General features: G+C 40.7%; 2 protein-coding genes across 4 annotated transcripts; one reads left to right on the forward strand and one right to left on the reverse strand.

Annotated features, from left to right (window-relative positions):
• Positions 1-215: 215 nt before the first annotated feature.
• Positions 216-8,731, forward strand: pstpip1a (proline-serine-threonine phosphatase interacting protein 1a). Of its 3 annotated transcripts, none has more exons than XM_061678141.1 (15): positions 216-300; positions 1,881-1,981; positions 2,067-2,141; positions 2,227-2,261; positions 3,145-3,251; positions 3,333-3,395; positions 4,189-4,293; positions 4,387-4,432; positions 4,623-4,702; positions 5,085-5,183; positions 5,267-5,363; positions 5,479-5,566; positions 5,640-5,719; positions 8,312-8,406; positions 8,504-8,731. In XM_061678141.1, the coding sequence occupies exons 1-15, from the start codon at positions 271-273 to the stop codon at positions 8,633-8,635; spliced, it is 1,233 nt and encodes a 410-aa protein (XP_061534125.1). In that variant the 5' UTR covers positions 216-270; the 3' UTR covers positions 8,636-8,731. The 3 variants fall into 3 exon arrangements, with proteins under 3 accessions (XP_061534125.1, XP_061534124.1, XP_061534126.1); XM_061678140.1 differs by having other exon boundaries at positions 8,312-8,393; XM_061678142.1 differs by lacking the exons at positions 216-300; positions 1,881-1,981 and having other exon boundaries at positions 2,067-2,118; positions 8,312-8,393.
• Positions 8,676-21,337, reverse strand: tspan3a (tetraspanin 3a). The gene is made up of 7 exons (XM_061678146.1): positions 21,148-21,337; positions 17,067-17,258; positions 13,794-13,868; positions 13,613-13,714; positions 13,380-13,535; positions 13,208-13,291; positions 8,676-9,398 (listed from the first exon to the last, which is right to left on the reverse strand). Exons 1-7 carry the CDS (start codon positions 21,208-21,210, stop codon positions 9,306-9,308), a joined length of 765 nt encoding a protein of 254 aa, XP_061534130.1. The 5' UTR covers positions 21,211-21,337; the 3' UTR covers positions 8,676-9,305.
• Positions 21,338-21,606: the final 269 nt, after the last annotated feature.

Raw genomic sequence — 21,606 nt, forward strand, 5'->3', positions numbered from 1 at the left:
AGACAACACTGCTGAGGGACTTTCTAAACAAAGACAATGCTCACCGGCAATGACTATCGTAGGCGTGTCAGAAAGCGAAGTGGCAGTCCACTTGTCTTAGTTGCTCACTGACACTCTTCCTCTTTTCAAACAAACGAGCCAGGCGCTGTGTGACAGCTCGTTTCCTGGACCGTTTCACTTGTGTCGAGCAGCCGCCTGCCTGGCAAACCCGTTGGCATTCGGAGGGGCGTTAAAAAGGTGAAAGGCTTCTCCAGAGGAGAGCCACTCAGGATGGAGTTAGAATTTAAGGATGCCTTTTGGGTAAGCTTGTGCCATGATTGTATATGTGTGTATATAAATATATATGGGGGTGTATAAAATATACACACACATTCTGTTGGGTTTGAGGATCAAGTTGACTGTTGAGGACTGCATTTAATTAGTCACTGAAGTTTTATATTAATGTTAATGATACACTCTGCGCTGTTTATTTTAACAGCAGGAGCGTACAAAACACACTAAAAAGAGAATTCCACTACCTGTAATGGAAAACTGAAGAACTAAAGTCTTAGTTCTCTCTATTATGCAGGTCTATGTATATGTACGACTAACAAATGTCCAAAGAAATTGTTAGATTCTGGGAGGTATCGTTGAACGGCATTTTATTACTATGTTAGTACATCTAATTGAAGAAAGTGCAGGGGTTGGTTCAATTTTGTATTATTCGTTAAGACGACATCATTTGTTTCTTTTACATTTACTGGGTTTAAAACTGAAAAATTGTTACTGACCTGCTGATTTCTGTTTTTTGCCATAAATGTGATGAATGGAAAATACATTTTCATCACGGTGATTACATTGTCAAAAAGAGGCTAATATTTTCAATGCACCGCACATGTAATCGCAACCCTTGCAAAAGTAAAATTCACCTGACAAATGCAAATTCATTGGTCATTCCCTGTCCACACTTGCTAAAATTAAACTTTACCATGAAATAATTGAAATTCTTGAGAAATGTTAGATTTTGATGGATGGATAATTGTGCTACTCCTTAACCTAACTATACTTTAAATAAATAAAGAAAACATGTTTAAATTGACAATTCGGTCGTGTCCCTGGGTTTTCATTCACTCCTGTTACCTTAGCACATCATGCCCTCTGAAAAATTTGCAATGTTCCACAAGTCACATAGTTGACAGGAAGTTGCATAATGCTACAGGCCATGGGAAGACCAAAAGTAAGTTTACTCATTTATTTTTCTGTGTATTTGATGATATTTCACCTCGGAGGGGAGGGGGGCGGGTAAAACTGCAGCTCACTGTTAACCTAAATAAAAAAATGTCATTGTCTTTTATGATACACTTTTTTATATATGTGAACATGCTATTAGCATGAATGCCTCGTGGCTTTATTTCATGCATTTGCTAATTCTATGCTAAAATTCTCCTGTTATTTTTAGTTACTCAAATGAGGAGTGTCAGTACAGCAAAACAATGACTGAGTTGGGCCAGTACACATTGGGAATAGTTCAATATGTGTATTATCAGATAGTTAGGGGGGAAAAAATAATAAAAAAGACTCAAAAGTTAATTTTGAGAGAGTTACAACAAGCAAATGACACCAATTCAGTGGCATGGCTGTTGTATGTAGTGTAAAGGAAAAAAAAGACAACCATTTTTTTTGCAGCTTGGCAACATACCTGCACCTGTTTTATCTTGGGAAATGTACAAAAACTTACTTTGGATTCATATAATTAGGCCCCACATGAGTGTGTACCTTATTTCTGACATTTTACTTTCCATAAAGTCCATAAAACTATAAGACACCTCCTCAGAAGTGGAAATAAAAAGGCATTAGCCAACTTAAAGCGGATGCTTATAATGTTTTCTATGGTGTTCCAGGGAGGGAACTTCATTACTAATGCTGGATATGAGGCTATCATCCAGAGACTGAATGATGGTCGGCGGACGTGCAAAGACATGGAGGAGCTGTTAAAAATGAGGTGGACTTGTTAATTTGTGGCCGTGTGCAATGCTGTGAAAGTCAACGATGTCACTCTGCATTGTTGTCGTTCTGTCTTCTTACAGGGCATCCGCCGAGGAGAAATATGGCAAAGAACTGATCGCCATCTCACGCAAGGTTGGGGGTTTCTATGAGATCTGGTGGGTGTGCGTGGGTTTGCCCTGCAAAGAATGTGTCAAGACATTGACGACGTCACATCCTCTAAGCATGCGTTTGTTTCCACAGCACGCTGAGAACCTCCATTGATGAAATGAAAACAGGTAAGAACAACATACAATGATGTCTTGAGACACTCGTCGTATCTTTCCTCATTGAAATCAATAGAAATGTAATTAATCTGTTCCACCCACCTCCCAAAAAAAATAAAAAACTGGCATGTGTTTGAATGATTAAAATACCACTCTGTAATATAGTACTTTTAAAAAACATAAAGTAATCCCATACTTAATCAGACTATAGAATTTGTGAGTTTGAGCATCATGCTTCAGTTCAATTCATTGTGCTGCTCCTTTTGGTGTGCCCACCTTGGCCAGTCTAATACAATCACGGAGACACTAACGAAGAAGAATAGTTTCACAACTGTTGTGACTCGGTAAGATGTTGTAATATTTGTGTTTTTTTTTCGGACGATAAAGAATATATGCCTGTGAGTATTGTAATATTATTTGCCTACAAATGTTGCTCCACCTTTTATTTTCAAATATCTGTTGCTTTAAGGGCTTTAAGACCACTACTATTCATGCTAAGTGTTAGTCCATCAATGGCGTTTTCTGTTATGTGTTAGCTTTAAGCTAGTGGGGGCAAACGTGTAATTGTCTTTGTTTTGTTTCATTTGTTAGTAAACTTCAACTGTGGCATAAAACAACTTGAAGCCTCTTTTTTTGAAGAATTGTTCGCTATTTGCCAAACTGCTGCTTTTTTTTTTTTAATGTGAGTTGACTTTACTGCCACCATACATTGCTTGTATCTCAAGTTTGCGGTTGCAAGTCAAAGCAAAACAATTGTCCGAATGACAGCTCGTATCTTGACAAACTCTTGAGTCAGTCTCAATGCAGCATGACCACTGTATATTAGTTTTTTTTTTTTTTTTTTTTTTTTAAAGCATCGATGCTTCAAGTCTCCTATGCTTTGTGTTTTTTTCAGAAATGGAAATGATAGGCAACTTGCACATCCAGCTGTCTGGCCTCTTAAAGGAGGAGGCGAAAAAGATCGAGCAGTTCAGAGAGAAGCAGAAAGATCAGAGAAAAAAGGTACATCTTTTTTTTTTTTAAGAACTTTTAAAGAAATGCTTTGTATTTTGTCATTGACATCTGGCTGTCCTTCCTCTTCAGCTTGAATTCGTCATGGAGAAGGTCCAAAAGAGCAAAGTCTCCTTTTACAAGAAAACGATGGATGTAAGCGCAACGTGTCTTGATTAATAGAAAAGTTGATTTGAAGTTGAAGTTACACTTGAGTCTAGTGCACTAAGAAAACGAAGATTGAATGCAGATAGAGCTCACCCTACATGGTGGTAACACTGATGTGATGGTGAATGGTATTGGTTAGTTGATGGGTCGGTTGGTTGACTGGTTGTTCATTTTAGGTTGGTTGTGGTTCACAAAGAACGTAGGTTGATCAGTTATACCGAGTGTTTCATGGTTGATTGAATAGATGGCATGGTTGGTGTATGATTGGTTTAGTTTACGGTTAGTTGAATGGTTGGTCGGTTCATTAGTTTGTTTATTAGGTTGTATGGTTGGTTCATGACATGGTTGGCTTGGTATGTTCGTTATGCAAGGTGTGTCAGAAAAGTCCCAGGACAGAAGTGATTTCAAATTCCCCTTCGAAGTAACCCCCTTGGAGACTAACTCACTTTCCCAGCCTCCTCTGGCCACGCTTTCATGCACTTCTTGAAGGATTTCTTTCGGGATCCTTCACAACTCTGTCGTCACAGCGATCTTGATGTCGTCCACAAAACGGGTCCCTTTGATGACCCCTTGAGCTTGGGAAAGGGGGGGGAATAAATCAAGTGAAACTGGATAATTTCCTGAGCCCGCTCGATCTATCCGATGTATCTGCGCAAATGTGGATTTGCATATTCATCCCATGAAAGAGTGCCGTTTTAAAATCTCACTTCGTTGATTTTCATGCAGTTGCCTTCAAGTGTTTGTGATTGTTGTCGTTTCACGTCTCTGTGTCCTGCCCCAGTCTGAAAGACAGTACGAGCAACGCTGCAGGGAGGCAGACGAGGCTGAGCAATCGGCGGACAAGATGAGCAACGCTTCCACAGCCACACCCAAACAGATAGAGAAGGTAACATTGTATTGATTAATCATATATGATGAGGTTTAGAGATAAGTGTATTTGTTCCACTAGATGCACCCAAAATGACAATTTTTTTTCCAGCTGAGCAACAAATCCAAACAGTGCAGGGAAGCTGCAGAAGAGGCCGGTGAGGAGTGATTGTACTGCACTTACTTCCCTTTTATTGAGGATGTCACAACTTCATCTATTCTATAAGTCGGTGCCGTTGTGACATAAAATAACCACTATTCCATGTAGTCACTGTGAGGAATGCAAATTCAGAGTTTTAGAATTGTGTGCTTTATTTTATCATGATCAGTGTGTTCTTATACCAATAGAGAGACAGTACAAATCCAACATTGACCAGCTGGACAAGATCCGTCAAGAGTGGGAATCAACACACAGCAACACGTGTGAGGTAACTCGTGACATTCAACATGGTCTCGGTGCATTTATCAAGAGACGAATGTACAATCCATTATGAAGAGTACAACCTTAAATCACAAGCCGCAATACCCATTTACCCGCTTGTTTTCTCAATGAGGATGTGCAACACTTCCTATGATAAGACAATACAGTGGCTCACTAATCTGCAAACTTCCTATGTTGGCACAAAGCGTTCTTTTTAAATTCAAGGTCGATTAGAGGTTATACATTATAATATGAACCAGGGATGAGTTTTACATGGTGCTCCAGTGAGGGAAAACTGCGGATTGCGGCAACACTGGACACGGTCGTTGTACAAAATTTCCTGTACTCAGTGTTGTAAAAGTTAATTTCCCAATAATGTCATCTTGCAGATGTTTCAGCAGCAGGAAGCGGAGCGTCTGAAGGCCCTAAGGAACGGATTGTGGCTGCACTGTAATCATTTGTCCATGCAATGCGTGAAGGCGGACGAAGTGAGCCATCACACATCTAGAGTAATCCGTCTTCAGCTAATGTTTGAAAACTGACTCATACTTATAATTGCTGCTGTTTTCAGTGTTACGAGGGTGTGCGGAAAATACTGGAGAAGTGCGACATCATCACAGACATTAACTGCTTTGTGGGGATTAAAGGCACCGGCTTCAGCCGTCCCGGTAGGCAACCCTCCTGATTTGAATATGATCCGGGAGAATATTTTCATGTTATCTCACACATACGCTCATTGTGTGGATCAGGGTATACTTCATTTATTCTCTCTCTCTTATATAGCTCCCATTGAATACCAAAACTACTACGAGAGGGACGCTCCAGAGGTCAGAAATGGAAGCACGGGGCTCGTTGGCGGAGTCATGAAAAAGTCTGAATAACACATTGGATTCACAATCACACAACCGATGACAGTGGTTAAATTGTGTTGTTCCCTTTTGTAGGTTTTCAAATCTCCTTCAAGGGAGCTCTTTGGCTGGCTCCAGTATGAGCATTCATAAAGATCTAGGTGCACAAAGTACAGGTAACGTGCAAGTACTAAGTTCTATTGAAATCTGAAAAATAGACATTTGGAACTGTGTGCCAAAACTGAGAACATATCACCAAAGTACATCATAAAGCAAGGTAAACACTTCGGTAATCGGGACTAATTAAATATTTTTCTCTCTCTTCCAATTAGGATTGCAACTAATCATTAGTTGCAATTTTAATAATCGATTAATCTGTTGATTATTTTTTTGACAAACCAGATTAAAAAAAACAGAACATTTCCATCCCTTGATTAAAAAATGGACATTGTTTCAAATTGACAGTACAGAAAATACACAAACATAAATTGAATATGATTAAGTTACTGGTTTGGTCCGTAATGTCAGAAAATAGGCAAAACTGTTAATTGTTTTCCAAAGTAAAATGTTTGCAAATGTTTTATTTTGATGAAACAAAGATAATCAGTCTTCTTTATGATTATAATAAATATAATTAGTAACAATTACTGTTGAGGATGAAATTCCGAGGTTTTTGGCAATTTAAAGTTAAACAAGCGCTCTAAACGATGAATCGATTTGCAAAAATGATCGATTAATTTGAGAATCAATTAGTTGACGATTAATTGTTCCCTCATCTACTTCTGATAAATCAGTAAAGGCCCGATTATCGGATGTCTCGAACAGATCATCCTGTGGTGTGAGGTGTGTCAAGAAACCTTTTTTTAATGACAAAGAGTTTGCAACCACATTGGAGTTACTAAATAAGGTAACAGTTAACCTCGTTTCATCGCTACTATTTGTAGTTTCTTGCAATCTGGATGACCTGTGGAAACCACGCTGCCACACACTATAAGAGTAGTAAGCACACCTTTGATTTTTTTCCTTGTCATATGTAGAGTCTATCAAAATCATTGTGTGTATTCTGCTTTAGAACTAAAGCAGAAAAGCCCATTAGAGACTGTTAGCAGCCTCTATTGGGCTGCTGCAGAAGCTGGAAATCATGATTATGTAAAACCTCAAATAAAATACCTAATAAATGTATCCGTATTTACTTGTTTTGCATTCATCAGAAGCATGGAAAATGGTGTGGCAATATGTTGCTGTATTTTCACTGTGTGAATTTGGTCATATGTAAAAATAAGTGAACAAGGCTGTCCCCCGAATAATTGACGCCCCATAAAAATCTTTATATTAGCTTACATTCATAATTTAAACCATAAATATACCACAAACTATTATCTCAAAACACAAATATTACAAACTCACCTCACATTAACCATTAATGTAAAAGGCTTACAGATTATTTGATTTAGAAAAAAATGCACCTGACGGGCACATCTACCTCATATGCTACGAAGACTCTCCTAACTTTCACGAACAACCCAGGTTGAATTTAGCTCCTCCCCAACATAGAAAGCTTGTCTCTTAATCTAGATGTATCACTTCAACATTCTTATTTGAGACAATTCCTATTTGGAAATCTTGTGGCATCTTAGAGCACTATAGAGAAAGCACCAAAAATATCGTGAATAATAGATAACATTCACCCCCCCCCCCCCCAAAAAAAAAAAAAAACACACACACACAGGTGAATTCACCAATAACAAACTCCAAATAGAGGGGGATTACAGTACTAGGTTTCCTCAAAATCGACTAATGCTAAGTGATAGACGGTTTGATTTCCAGCCAGGTTTTTTGTTTGCAGTAGTCCTTGTTTATCGTGGAAAATCCACTAAAGAAGCAGCCATATAGTTATTTCATTATTTATATGTAATTTTTAAAGCCTTATGCATAATACCAATACAGAATATGCATGTGAGGAGCTGGTATTATTTCCGTCTACTTGGGCTCACCATCCTCACGTTCTACACTGTAGTATCTGTGACGTTGACGTGTGTAGCGTTAAAAGGCGAGGCCCGGTGAGTGATACGTGTGCCTTAGCAAATGAAAGTACAGCAAGCTGTTTTTAGCTCAGGTTAGCCAGTCTGCGCTTCTGAGTCAGAGGGTGTCAGTTGTAGCAGATGCAGCTAATGTATGAATGTGCTTGTTACGTTTTATTTTGTTACAATTTTTTCTTAAAGCGATTTAAAGTTCTGTCTATCCTTGACCACCTGTGAAGGGTTTACAATTTGTTCTAACTAGCAGTGGTAGACTATATTAAATTACCTTACGATGTTTACCCATGTAGTTGTGTAAGCCTGTTCTGCTTTGCAGTGGACTTATTGAACTTTTTTTTTTTTTTTTTTTTTAGTGTGAAATGATACCAAACTTTGGACAGTGTCTTATCTTTCTTCCTAGCTCATACATATCGCTACTAAAGTCTGTCATATTTGTGTGGGAAAATTATCACCACAAAATCATGCAACATAGCGATAAATCCACGATGTAAAATTTGATATGTATGATTTGCAATAGATTGAGACTGTAAAAAGTGAACCGCAATTTGGCAAGGGACGACTGTATTTTGGATTGGAAGGCGTATGTCGCAAGGTCCAAGTGGGACATTTCCTACTTCTCATTTTGATGACAATTTCTCCCCATGGTCTTAGAAAACATATTGCTCACCTTTCCTGAACGGGCTGCACATTTAGTTATTTAATTGACTAGACGACTGTGTAACTCCACAGGGGAAACATATGAAGACGTTTATACCGACATCCCTGGGAATCACAGGTGCCGACAGAGCGTGCAGTACAAGGCAGTATACGAGTACGTGGCCCAGGTCTGTTCTTGGCCCTACCTTCGCTGAATTGTTCCATTGGTTGGGGGGGGGGGGGGGGGGGGAGAAAAAGTGTTGAAGTTTGTTTATCTTTCTTTAGAGAGAGGACGAGCTGTCCATGTCTGCTGGGGATGCTGTGCTTGTCATGGATCAGGGTGAAGATGGCTGGTGGATGGTGCAGCGGTATGGCCAAACAGGGCTGGTTCCAGGCTCTTACCTTGCCAAAGAATGAGTTTGGACAAGCACACAAAGGAACTAGAATGACTTCTCAGTGATTATTTGCAAATAATGTGTTTATTTCTTACATGTATTAAATTTGTAAATACCATGTTCAAAATGTCTTTAATCTAGCAAGGCCTTCCTAATGCAAAGTATCCCAACCTTTGTTGTAAAAATGCCAGCTGTCCTCCTGTAAAAGTCTAAGGCATAATTTGTTGCACTAATTTCGCTTGAATTTCTGAAACAATAACTCCATAACCTGTCACTGCACTCCCTGACAACTTCTTCATACATTCTTAGGAGTCAGTCATGACAAATCGACTAAAATTCTAACACTACAATTAGTACAAAGCACTTATGTACGGAGATAATGAGGATCGCAAAATAGCCTTCAACCAAAAACAGAGAGTAGAATATTAGGAGTACAAGTTCTAAAATTCACTACATCTTTACATATGTTCTAACAGTCTGACACACGTAGTGCAAATGAAAAAGAAAATCACCCTGTGCACATCTTTCTTCATACAGTACAGTTTGGTTTGCTTCCAAAGGTCAATCATTCATTCTCAGCAACCGTTGGAAGAATTTGGACTACAGCTTTGCAGGGGGGAAAAGCATGCAGCTTCAGTGTCTTAAGGTTAGTGTGGTATTGGATTCAGCAATGAGTCTGAGCGGGTAAAGACTTAAGCGTAGGTGCCTCCTGTGATGAGGAGCTGGTAGGCGGGATCATTTCTTCTGCGACACAGCACGACGCACGCCGACAACATCCCCAGAATCTGGTATGGGAGAGGGCAGAGAACGAGTGTATTTGTATTGCATATTTTAATACATCCCTTCACTATGACACACTCACTAGATATTTTATTAGGTGCATCTGCACAATGTAATCTAAATACAAGAGCTCGACAAAAACTACCTTTGGATTATGCAAGTGGACCTAATAAAGTAGATGGTAAGTTTTGGGTCATTTTAGAATGTACTGTAGACATATTAGTAAGACTCAAAAATCAAATCAGTCACATTCAAATCGTTTCCCACTTAAAATGGTTATTTTGAACCAAGTTATTTTGCTTTAAATAGATACAGTAAGTGAGATAAGGAATCATAGGCGCTAACTCAAGCATGTGTCCAAAATTGACTCGACTCATTTTAACAACCCCCCACCCTGTCCAAAAAAGAAGTTATCATTGAGAACTATAGGCTTTTATTTCATGGTATTTGCATCAAGATGTGTTAAACAAGTCAGGACAGAGCACCTTTTGTTTGAAGCCACCCACATTTCACGTGGGCAAAAGTATTGGAACAGACATTATTAAATTAACTTCAAGTTAGTAACATTTAATATTTGGTGGCATAACCCTAACTTGGAATAACTGCATCAAGCCTGCGACCCATTGACTTCACCATACTGCTGCATTATTCATTTGAAATGCTTTCCCAGGCCTTCACTGCAGCCTCTTTCAGTTCTTGTTTATTTCTGGGGGTTTCTCCCTTCAGTCTCCTCTTTAGGAGGTAAAATGCATGCTCTATTGGGTTAAGGTCCAGTGATTGTCTCGGCCAGTCTAAGATCTTCCACTTTTTCCCCCAATGAAGTCCTTTGTTGTGTTGGCAGTGTGTCTTGGGTCATTGTCAAGACGTTTGACCGTGTCCCTCGGGGAATCCTGTGTGGGGTGCTCCGGGAGTATGGGGTACCGGACTCCCTGATGCGGGCTGTTCGGTGCCTGTACGACCGGTGTCAGAGTTTGGTCCGTGCTGCCGTCAGTAAGTCGGATTCGTTTTCAGTGAGAGTTGGACTCCACCCATTGTCATAGATTCTGTTCATTACGTTTATGGACAGAATTTCTAGGCGCAGCCTGGGTGTTGAAGGAGTCCGGTTTGATGACATTAGCTTCACGTTGCTGCTTTTTGCAGATGATGTGGTTCTGATGACTTCGGATCCCCAACTCTCACTGGAACGGTTTGCAGCTGAGTGTGAAGCTACTGGGAATGAAAATCAGCACCTCCAAAGCTTAGTCGGAAAAGGATGGAGTACCCTCTTTGGGTCACAAAGGGAATCCTGCCCCATATGGAGGAATTCAAGTAGCTTGGGGTTTTGTTCACATGTGAGAGAAGACTGGAGCGGGAGATCGACAGGCGGATCGGTGCAGCGTCTGCAGTGATGCGGACTCTGTACGTCAGTCAGTATGTCTGTATACTCGGTCTGTCATGGTGAAGAAGGAGCTGAGGCGAAAGGCAAACCTCTCGGTTAACCAGTCGATCTATGTTCCTACCCTCACCTAAGGTCACAAGCTTTGGGGCGTGACCGAAAGAACAACATTGTGGACATTTCCTCCGCAGGGTCTCCAGTAGAGTTGGGCATCGTTTGAAAATTGAGTGATTCCGGTCCAGATTCCTTATTTCGATTACAGTTCCAAACAATTCTCGATTCCGATTATTTTAGGGGGCTGGGTCAAAATTTTTTGCATGGTTTAAATCAAGGGTGTCCAAATTATGAAGATCCATTTTCTTAGCAGCCGGCAGGCATAGACTAAAATGAACATTTGACTCGGGGTTAACTAAAAGGCAATGTGTGTGGAACTAACCCAATTGACTTAATATTTATTAATTAATGTTTCAGCAAAAAGTTAAATATAGCATTGTTAAATATGTCATTGTTAAAATCGTTATTTGGGACTACATTTTCTTCTGTTTTATCACATCAAATGGTTTATATGTGCAAGTTTTAACTCGACTTCCTGTTTTAAGCTTGTAGCCTTTTATTTTGAAGATTACGTACTGGAACTCAGCATTTTGGCACGAAAAGTAACTTCAGACGGCACCGGTGATTTTATTTATTTATTTATTTTTAATGGCTGGAAGCAAATGCTATAAAATGTTAATTTCTTTCCTTACCCACTGATGAGGCACAAGGTTACTGTTTGTGATACTGTGAGACAACTTTTATGTGAAGTTTTAGCTCAATGTTCTTCGTTGATTTTCGCCACTTCTTCTTCAGGGTCGGCAGACTAGGCATCGAAACTGGAAACCGAATTTTTTAAATTTGAACGATTCCAGAGGAACCGGAATGTTAGTCCCAGTTCCAATCGGTTCTCAATTCTCGATCCCCAACCCTACTCTCTGGGCTCTCCCTTAGAGATAGAGTGAGAAGCTCAGTCATTGGGGAGGGGCTCAGATTCGAGCCGCTGCTCCTCCGCATCGAGAGGAGCCAGATGAGGTGGCTTGGGCTTCTGGTTAGGATACCTCCCGGACGCCTCCCTGGTGAGGTGTTCCGGGCATTATCCCACAGGGAGGAGGCCCCGGGGACGACCCAGGACACTCTTGGCTGCCCTAGGAACGCCTCGGATCCCCCGGAAGAGCTGGACAAAGTGGCTGAGGTGATGAAAGTCTGGGCTTCCCTGCTTAAGCTGCTACCCCTGCGACCCGACCTCGGATAAGAGGAGGAAAATGGATGGATGGATGGGTGGATGAACTATCAAACTAATTGTTGAGTGTTGACTGATTTTTTTCTAACTTTAAGTCGTGATGAGTAGCTTAGCTTGACTGGGGATTGGGACATACCTGGCTGTGCATCCTCTCAGTAGTTTATTTTTGGGGTCACAATGTACCAAGGCTGGAACGTACTGTATAAGTGGACTGAATGGGGTTCAAGGTATGTAGCCCATGGAAATTGCCTCGATGTACCCACCTTTGCCATACTGTCTGCATGTTTACAATCTGCGGTGCACATTTTTCTCCTGGCCCCGGTGTCAACGGCGGACTTGAGATAAGGTACGTAACGTGACGTTGCACTACTACTTTTCTACTACCAGGGGAAATGTCGTGTTTGTGAATGCTACTTTGCTATTACTGTGACCACGAAAGTATCTTAACTACAGCAAAACTATTTGATGTTGAAAAAGTGACACTACGGAGAAATGTAGTTAAACTAGTAGTGTCACTAGTGCCCTGCTGTTTTTGGTTGCAAGCATAAAATTACTAAGGTATTGCTCTTGTTTCAAGAGATGAAAACTGTAAAGCCTCAGGCAACTGATTCCTAGCCTCGTGATATCCAGTCCACAGCCCTACAACCGATGTATCTCAGGATTCCTGGCGGATTTTATATCAATTATGGAGTCTGCTACCGACACGCATCTCTTGCCTTAACGAACGGATATCTGGTCAGTTAATCGTTCCCGGCCCTACCTCTTTTCCTCATATATAGCCACAAGTGTTTACATACAAAGTTCGAACGTACGTATTAATGTGTCCTCCCATTTTTTGAATCAATGTTGAACACAATGTACACCAACACTTTTTTTCTCTTCAACGTCCATCATGAAAATCTGTTTTTCAGATGCCACATGGCAAATGGTGATATGGTGATAAACAAAATGAGTAGCACCACCATTTGTTCAAGTGGGCGACACAACATGCAATCAATTGAAACATGGAGTCTATTAGAGGAAATACATTATTACAAATAAAACGTGGCCTAGTTTAGCACACTTACACACACACACACACACACACACACACACACACACACACACACACACACGATGCAGTGGACAAATCCAATATATTCTAGTGGGATAAAATAACATACCTGGATGCCAGCAAAAGTCAGTGCAGTCCAGATGACATACATCATAATTTCCTTTAACCTCTTCACAACCAAAGCCTCACAGCCCTAGACACACAAACAATACACATTGTAAGATCCAGAAAAAGAAAGCTTGATTTAGTCTTAAAACAACAAAGTATATATATTTTTTTACTTCTTGGTAGAGTTCTTCAGGACGAGCGAGAGACCCCGTGCACAGTCCACCAACTTTTGTGTTACAACAGCTGACGGGCACACTGTTGTTCTTGGATGCTTCAAACCAGCGTGTGTACTGCCAGTCGGAATAATTGTGGATGCCGCAGCACTGGAGCTGCAAGAACAAAAACATCTGTGCACTGAGAGTGACAAGTTAACTCATGTTCTCATCATTTTGTTGTGCTTCCTGACCTGCCTCTGAAGGTAGTCAATGGCGCGGCTTTGCGCGTTGCTGTTGGTGCCGTTGTACTCGTTGTATACTTTCTGGATGGAACCATTCACGTCATCTTCAACCTGGCAATGGTAAAGAAATGTGACTTAAATGCTCCTTGCTGGGTTATATATAACAAATGAAACAAACACAACCCCCCACCTTTGTTCTGTAAATATATCCAAGAACCACAACAGCCACTTCGGTCATGAAAACCACCAGCAGAATGATGACAAACTGCAGAGAAAAGGTCAACAAATAAGTAAAACAGAAACTAGAAGTTCTAGCTCACAAATCTGATGCTCTGGGTTAACAGCTCAGCCCTGCAGTCCTGTGTGGAGTTAGCGTGTTCTCCGTGCTTGGGTAGGTTTTCTCTTTATATTGCAAAAACATGAAAGCTAGACTCCTTGAAGACTCTAAATTATCCATAATTGTGAATGTGAAAGTGAATGGTTGTTTGTCTATATGTTCGACAGGTCTACGGCGTACCCTCCCTCTCGCCCAAAGACAGCTTGGATAGGCTTTCGCTCACCCACCACCCTAATGAGGATAAGCGCTACAAAAAACAAAATGCATTGGTAAGAGTGAGCTGCCTAGTGGAGAAGTTGCTAAATTACAGTTTAATCATAAATATATGCACTTTATTGCAAGATAAACATTGGTCCACCTTTTTACAGCTATAACAGCTTGAACTCTTCTGAAAAGGCTTTCCACACGGTTCAGGAGTGTGTGTGGGGAATTGTTGACCATTCTCCAGAATCGCATTTGTGAGGTCACACAGTGATGTTGTACGAGGAGGCCTGGCTCTCAGTCTGCACTCTAATTCATCCCATAGGTGTTCTATCAGGTTGGTATCAGGACTCTGTGCAGGCCAGTCAGGTTCATCCACACCAAAGTCTCTGATCGATGTCTTTATGAACCTTGGTTTGTGCATTGGTGCCCAGTCATGTTGGAACAAGAAGGGGCCATCCCCAAATTGTTCTCACAAAGTTGGCAGAAATTAGTTGGCCAAAAGCTCTTGGTATGATGAATCCTTCAAAGTTCCTTTCACTGGTACTATGGAGCCAATATTTTGGATAATTCCAAGATCCCAACTTTGTGGGAACAGTTCTTCCATTTCTAACATGCCTGTGCACCAGTGCACAAAGCGAGGTCCACAAAGACATGGATGAGAGTTTGGTGTGGATGAACTTGACTGGCCTGCACAGAGTCCTGACCTCGACCTGATAGAACACCTTTGGGATGAATTAAGAGCGGAGACTGAGAGCCAGGCCTCCTCTTCCAACATCACTGTGTGACCTCACAAATGCGCTTCTGGAAGAATGGTCAAAAATTCCCATAAACGCACTCCTAAACCTTGTGGGGAGCCTTCCCAGAAGAGTTGATGCTGCAAAAGGTGGGCTGGCGTCATTGTGAACCCTATGGATTAGAAATGGGATGTTACTTAAATTCATGTGAGTCGAGGCAGGTGAGGGAATACTTTTAGCAATATAGTGCATGTCAAATATGTCAAAATTGAAGAAGGAGTGACAATTATTGGCCCATGTTGATATTTAAAGCAATTTTATATACACATCTACGCATGTATGACAAAGAGACCCTGTATAATAAAAAGTTTAAAAAATATGTATTTTCCCTCCACCATCTCCACCCTTTTGTTTTTTTTTGTTTTTTTACTCCCAGTCAGTCCTGCTCTGTTTTTCTCCCTCGGTATAAAATATCCAGTACTTGGGTCACACTGTCTGCCTTAGTCACCATAGTAAACATAGTCCCGGAATGATGAAGAAACCAAACATAACTTTATAAACAAATTTATTGACTCATCAGCACATTTGAATGAATACTGTTCGGAACTTCAGTTCAAACAAAATGAACAATTAACATTCAAGTGCTAGAAAACATGAGTCCACGAAGCCTATATGTTGCTATGCAGAAAAACTACAAAGCACGTGGGTTCATGTGTCGTCATGTGACAGGTGCCTTTATCAACATCTTTATACAAGGGTCATATTAATCTAGCTGGATTAATGAATAATATCTGGGAACGTTAATATATAGAACTAAATTTAACTTGTAAAACACAAACACACATGCTACATACATACTACATATTTGTCACAATTTTTCCTGAGTGAACGCGACCTGCACTGCGCGCAGCTCGCTCTGGTTTAGAAACTCATTCATTCATTCATCTTCCGTTCTGCTTATCCTCACTAGGGTCGCGGGCGTGCTGGAGCCTATCCCAGCTATCTTTGGGCGAGAGACGGGGTACACCCTGAACTGGTCGCCATCCAATCGCAAGGCACACAAACAACCACTCACATTCACATTTTGAGTCTTCAATTAACCTACCCTGCATGTTTTTGGGATGTGGGAGGAAACCAGAATGCCCGGAGAAAACCTACACAGGAGGGGCCGGGATTTGAACCCCGGTCCTCAGAACTGTGAGGTAGATGCGCTAACCAGTCGCCCACCGTGCCGCCTGGTTTAGAAACTCTTTTTTTTTAAATCCAAAATACCTCCAAATAATGGAGGATGCCATTTTTTTTTGCCACTAAATCAGTTGGGACCTTGCACTCTCTTTATAATAAAAAATTCCACTTTACAGGCTCACTGTTCATGGAGTCCAATCAATCACTCAATGTGTGGGGGTGAGTCGACAACTCTCACTTTTATGCGATGGTCCGGTCCAATCGGCTTTGATCGTATCGCACAATGTGCGGCAGGCCTAAGCAACATTGCTTTTAAATGGAACGTTATTTAAGTCAAAAGAAATTGAACGCAACAACAACTTGCAAGCCATTGTCATCATTTATTAATGCACACAAATCAATGTTTACCAAAGCGCATGGTTAGAGCATGAGTCGACAGAACAGCGGCTTGTTTACGTATAACCATTAGTGCTAGCACTAGCTTTCTAGGCTACATAACGTTTTGTTGCCTTCTTGCGAGCCCTATTGTATTAAAAGTATGTGAACATACCTCCAGCAATCTTTGAATGAACATCCTCTCCCGATCACCGGTGTTGACCGCCACATGTTTTTCCTCATTTTGTTCCCCTCCCCCCCACACAATACATAGGCGCGGCGCATTGTTGTTGTCTTCGCCATGGTAACGAGTGTATCCGGTCGCATTGACCGGTGACCCGTTCTTTGGTTCTGCATCTCCGACAGTGTTTGATTTGACAAGATCAAGCCCAGTGATCGTAAAAGACGAGATGCGGTGGTATCGGAATACATGTCGTCTAGTGTTGCCACTGTCTGCCCGACATACGGCAAGATTTGATCCCAGTAGTCTGACACAGTGCAATCGTGAAAGACCGAATTTGTCTTGTAGTCTGATCCAGGCATAAGAACTGAATTGCTGCTTTTTGTAGTATATTCCTATTTTATTCTCATAGCAGTATTTTTATGTGTCACAGTGGTGTGTACTGACCGTCCTGAGTCCGCAGTGGCTCTCTCTCACGGTGGCACAGCATCCGATGAGGCCGATGATGAAGAGGAGCGCTCCAGCCGCGATGATGACGACAGCGGGGACCAGCGTGTACACGTCTTCGAAGAAGTGATCGTAGTCATCGTACGTGATGAACACGTATGCTCCGGCGTAGCAGAGGATACCAGCAGCCGCCTGTCGGTGAGCAATACATAAAACCTTCCTTTTATCCCACTCGTATCATAGAACCACTGAGCTATTAAGACATATTATTGTATACAAATAGCTCAGTATCTGGGGTGTCTGCCCAGGGTCCGCCCATGAAGCGCGAAATTAAACAACCAAGTAAATCTTTTGTTATCTGCCAATCTTTGATAATATTTCTGTGAGCAAACTGTTATGCACTTCCGCCCCAATGTGATGTAACAGTGGGGCTAATTTGCAAAATAGACGCACTGATTAGCATTGGCTGACAGCATGAGCTTTTGATAAGATCCAACAATATACTTGATTGCTGGGTGAAGTTATCAACACGGTGGCAGTGGGCATTTTTGGTGATGTGTCCACGCGCCATATACCCACACAATGTAGTGGATGAAGTGCTACCTCCACAAGTGAAAAATGCTTTTATTGCCATTATGAACCCTGCGCTCAGGGCTATGTTCCTGACCATTCAAACCCTTGGCCCCACTCCTGGTTTTCATGAGAAGGAAAGCCCGACTTGCCATTGGCCCAGCAATATATGGGGTTGTCCATTCACTCATTTGTGATCTCTCAAGTGGTCTGATTTCAGCAAGACAATGAACAGGGTGTAAAGTGCACCATTAATCTGGACCCTTGGGGCACTATGACAAAAGCAGGTCACAAACAAGTTATTAGAACTCCTGTTTTAGAATATTTAAAAAATGCATCATATTTCATCCAGCAATGTTTGTTAATATGGTTTGTAATGGTCCACATTTGTACTGTATTCTTAATTTTCCTGTTTGTTATACCGAGAGGAATATTTTTGTTGCTTTCAATTGCCTGTGAAGAGGGGGAAAATACTAGAAACGGATGAGAGTATGACATAGTACAGTTCTATAGTACTAAAATTATAACTGCAATAATAATAATACCTTAGATTCATATAGTGCCTTTCAAGGGACCACGGACGCTAAGGCCTGGTACACACAGAGACAATTGGGCTGTTTTAGTCCCGATTTTGCCCCTTCCTGACCAAGGACACCAAACATCAGACTACTTTATGTCTTATAAGATTATCCTATAATATTATCCTTTGGTCTGAAATGTGTTAAGACTGAGTTTTTCCCGATCATAGGGCAACAGTCTTAAATATTAATTGTGCTCCATATTTACGACCAAAAATCTTCATGACTCATGACTTGTGAAGTGAAATGGAATGTAGCCAATCCAGAAGCGAGCTGACCGAAGAACAAGCAAGTGGCCATAAATTAAAAGAAACATCCTATCCAAAACATAAAGGAAAATAACACCGGCCATTATCTTAATTTGAGAACTCACCTCTCGTTTGCTAAATCAACGATAAAGTCTGCTTTTCCCTGTCTCCAGGATTTTTTCCACTGTCTTTTTTTCTTTGTTTGGGGTTTTACTATAAAAAATAGTTCAAAGACCACCGTCATTCCCTCCTCTTCCGTCCTCTTCCATGTCATGGCTTGTGTTTTCCGTTTGTTGCCGTTTCTTCTTTTTGTTTTTGTTAGATCACGGGAGATTTCTGTTTTGGAATACTAGATTCTAGATCGGTGGTGGAACAGAATCTTTATGTGTGTCGTGTCTGTGCTGTGTTTAGATTATCGGAGCACACCACACTCAGTATGATCAAAAATGTTACAGTCGTGTGAAAGTCTTTGCTCCCTTCCTGATTTTTTTCTCTTTGCCTGTTTGTCACACTTAAACGTTTCCCATCATCAACATTTTTTTAATATTAGTCAAATACAGCACACATAATCAACAACTGCAGTTTTTAAATGGTTGCTATTAAGCCCCCCCCCCCCCCATTATAAGGGGAAATTTGCATTTTTTTTGTTCTCCCTTAATAATAAAAATATTCATTTAAAAACAGCGTTTTGTGTTAACTTGTGTTCTCTTTGACTAATATTTAAATTTGTTTGATGATGGTTAACATTTACGTGCGACAAACATAAGGAATCCGGAAGGGGGCAAACGGTTTTTCACACCACTGTAAATGACTGTTTGTTTGTTTTGTTTTTTTATCTTGATGCATGGGGTCTGTAGCACATAAACATTTTCTTAAGATTAAAAAAAAATCCTTTTGTGTGTACCAGGCCTGAGGACTATAATACCTCTCTGACATTGTGAGTCATTACTCACCATTAATATCTTATAAAGTCATTTGACACCCCGACGGGCCACATTGTAGTTATGGCTTCAATGTGGCCCTCGGAGGGCCATTATGACTGTGAACCCATATAAAACATTGTCTCATATAATGACATATACACAACAAATTGATGGATAACTAGTTTTAAAATCAGAAGCCAATAATAAAAAAACAAAAACTATTATTACATTTATTTCAAAAAGGAGATTGGTAACATAAAACGCTTGCAATATGTGAACATTATACAAGTAAATACACAAATTTTGGTATTTCCACAAGAAACATGAAGTCGACAAGAGTTGCTTTTGCGGGCCACAGAAAATTACATTGTGGACCGGATCTGGCCCCCGGCCCACCAGTTTGACACCTGTGTTATAAAGACTGATATTCTTTTGTGTTCACTGAGTGTATGTTGTTGACGTCATAAAAGACGTCATTCTGTACAGGATTCCGGCTCCATAAAATGCAAAAATACACACAACCTCCCTGTCCATGTTCCTTGTGATGACACTGTTTGAATTACACCAGGATTATAAGGCAAGGTACACAAATAATGACAATTGGGCTGTTCTTGTATTGATTTTGCCCCTTTCCAAACAAGGACGTCAAATGTCAGACTATGTTATGTCTTAAAATATTATCCTGTAAGATTATCCTTAGGTCTGATGTGTGTTAAGAGTGGAAACGGGTTGGGGCTGATGATCCTAAATATTGAACGCGTTCAACATTTAGGGTAACATCGGAGCATACCCGGATGTGTTTTTTTAATTTTATTTTTGTATTTAGAACTTCTTCAATTCAGAAAATAGGCATACTTTGCCGACGTACTCAGCATTTTGCAATGCATTACATTTGCAAAGGCGTAGCTTTTGCTCGGCACATCGCTCCACGCTTTACGACAGTCCCGACATTGCAGGATAATTAGGATCCTGCGGAGGTTACACAAGTTACGAACGACCCACAAATACGTAGTCATGCGACTATGTACTGTTTTTCCCAGTTGACTGTTTCATATTTATGACCTACGTGTATTTTGATGCGTACATGAACTATAATTCTGACTTTGACGACGGAGTTGCGTCCTCAGGACACGTGCACTGAGTTTTCATCTTTAACATTGCACGTTTCCAAGAGCAGCTGATTGCAAACACTGCATTTTAACCCCAAACTATACTATTTTTGTTTGCTTTCGCATTCAAACGATTTACAGCCGGTGTGTCATATGGTTTGATTATGTTTCCTTGTTTTTTCCCCCCGGATGTAGACCAAGGAATTAAAATTCCGAAAACACAAAACGTTTGCTAGAAGTTGTTCTGCTAAACTATATTATTCTCAAACTAATGGCGCCTCGGTTAAACAAAGGTCTGCTGCTGAGCTATCAAGGCAGCTAGCATAACAGCTAAACTACCCACAAGGTTCCCACTCATGACGTCTATAAAAATATACATTATCCTTTTTTTTTTTTTTTTTTCGACTGTCTGACATGAAATCAGACTAAACTTTTCCTAAGGTCAATTAGGATTACCAAAATTATTTGTAAATGCCATATTTCTTTTCAGACAAATGTATATGACAAGACAATACAGTCATGCTAAAAATATTGGCACCCCTTTTGAGCATGACTGTAAATAAAGTAGCGAGCTAGCCTGGCTAGTTCGCTACATGCTACGCCGTGACGCACAACAAACTCCGAACAACAACAAAAGAAAAGGACAACCTTACCCAAAATATGAGGTTCAGAAAGACCAAGACTGTCTTTGATGAAGTTATACTACACTGTCCCATGGCCAACACTGGAATTTCAGCCTGTGTTCAGTTTTAAGTTCAAAGCCTGGACAAAGGCATAAACACTCACTTCATTCGTTCCGCTGTGTAGGAATGTTAACGTTGTGTAGCGCTAGCACTACCGTAAGAGCTGGAAGAAGAAAGACGGGGATTTGGTGACACCTAGTGGACGTGCGTCTTATTTATCCTTCTCGTCTCCCCCATGCTCGCCACCATGTAAACCGAGTATATCCTCAGCAGAGGAGGGAGTATTTGCTATTATGATTTGCATAATATGAATTGGGCACTTCTTGAAATTGGAATTTATGTTGTCTATGTTTGCCATGTTAAAATTGAATTGTCAAGTTCATGCAAATATGTGCGGCTTCGCTGGAAAGAAATTGATTCAGCGATAGA

This window comes from Phycodurus eques, chromosome 5 (genome assembly GCF_024500275.1).
Source record: "Phycodurus eques isolate BA_2022a chromosome 5, UOR_Pequ_1.1, whole genome shotgun sequence".
Classification (NCBI taxonomy): domain Eukaryota; kingdom Metazoa; phylum Chordata; class Actinopteri; order Syngnathiformes; family Syngnathidae; genus Phycodurus; species Phycodurus eques.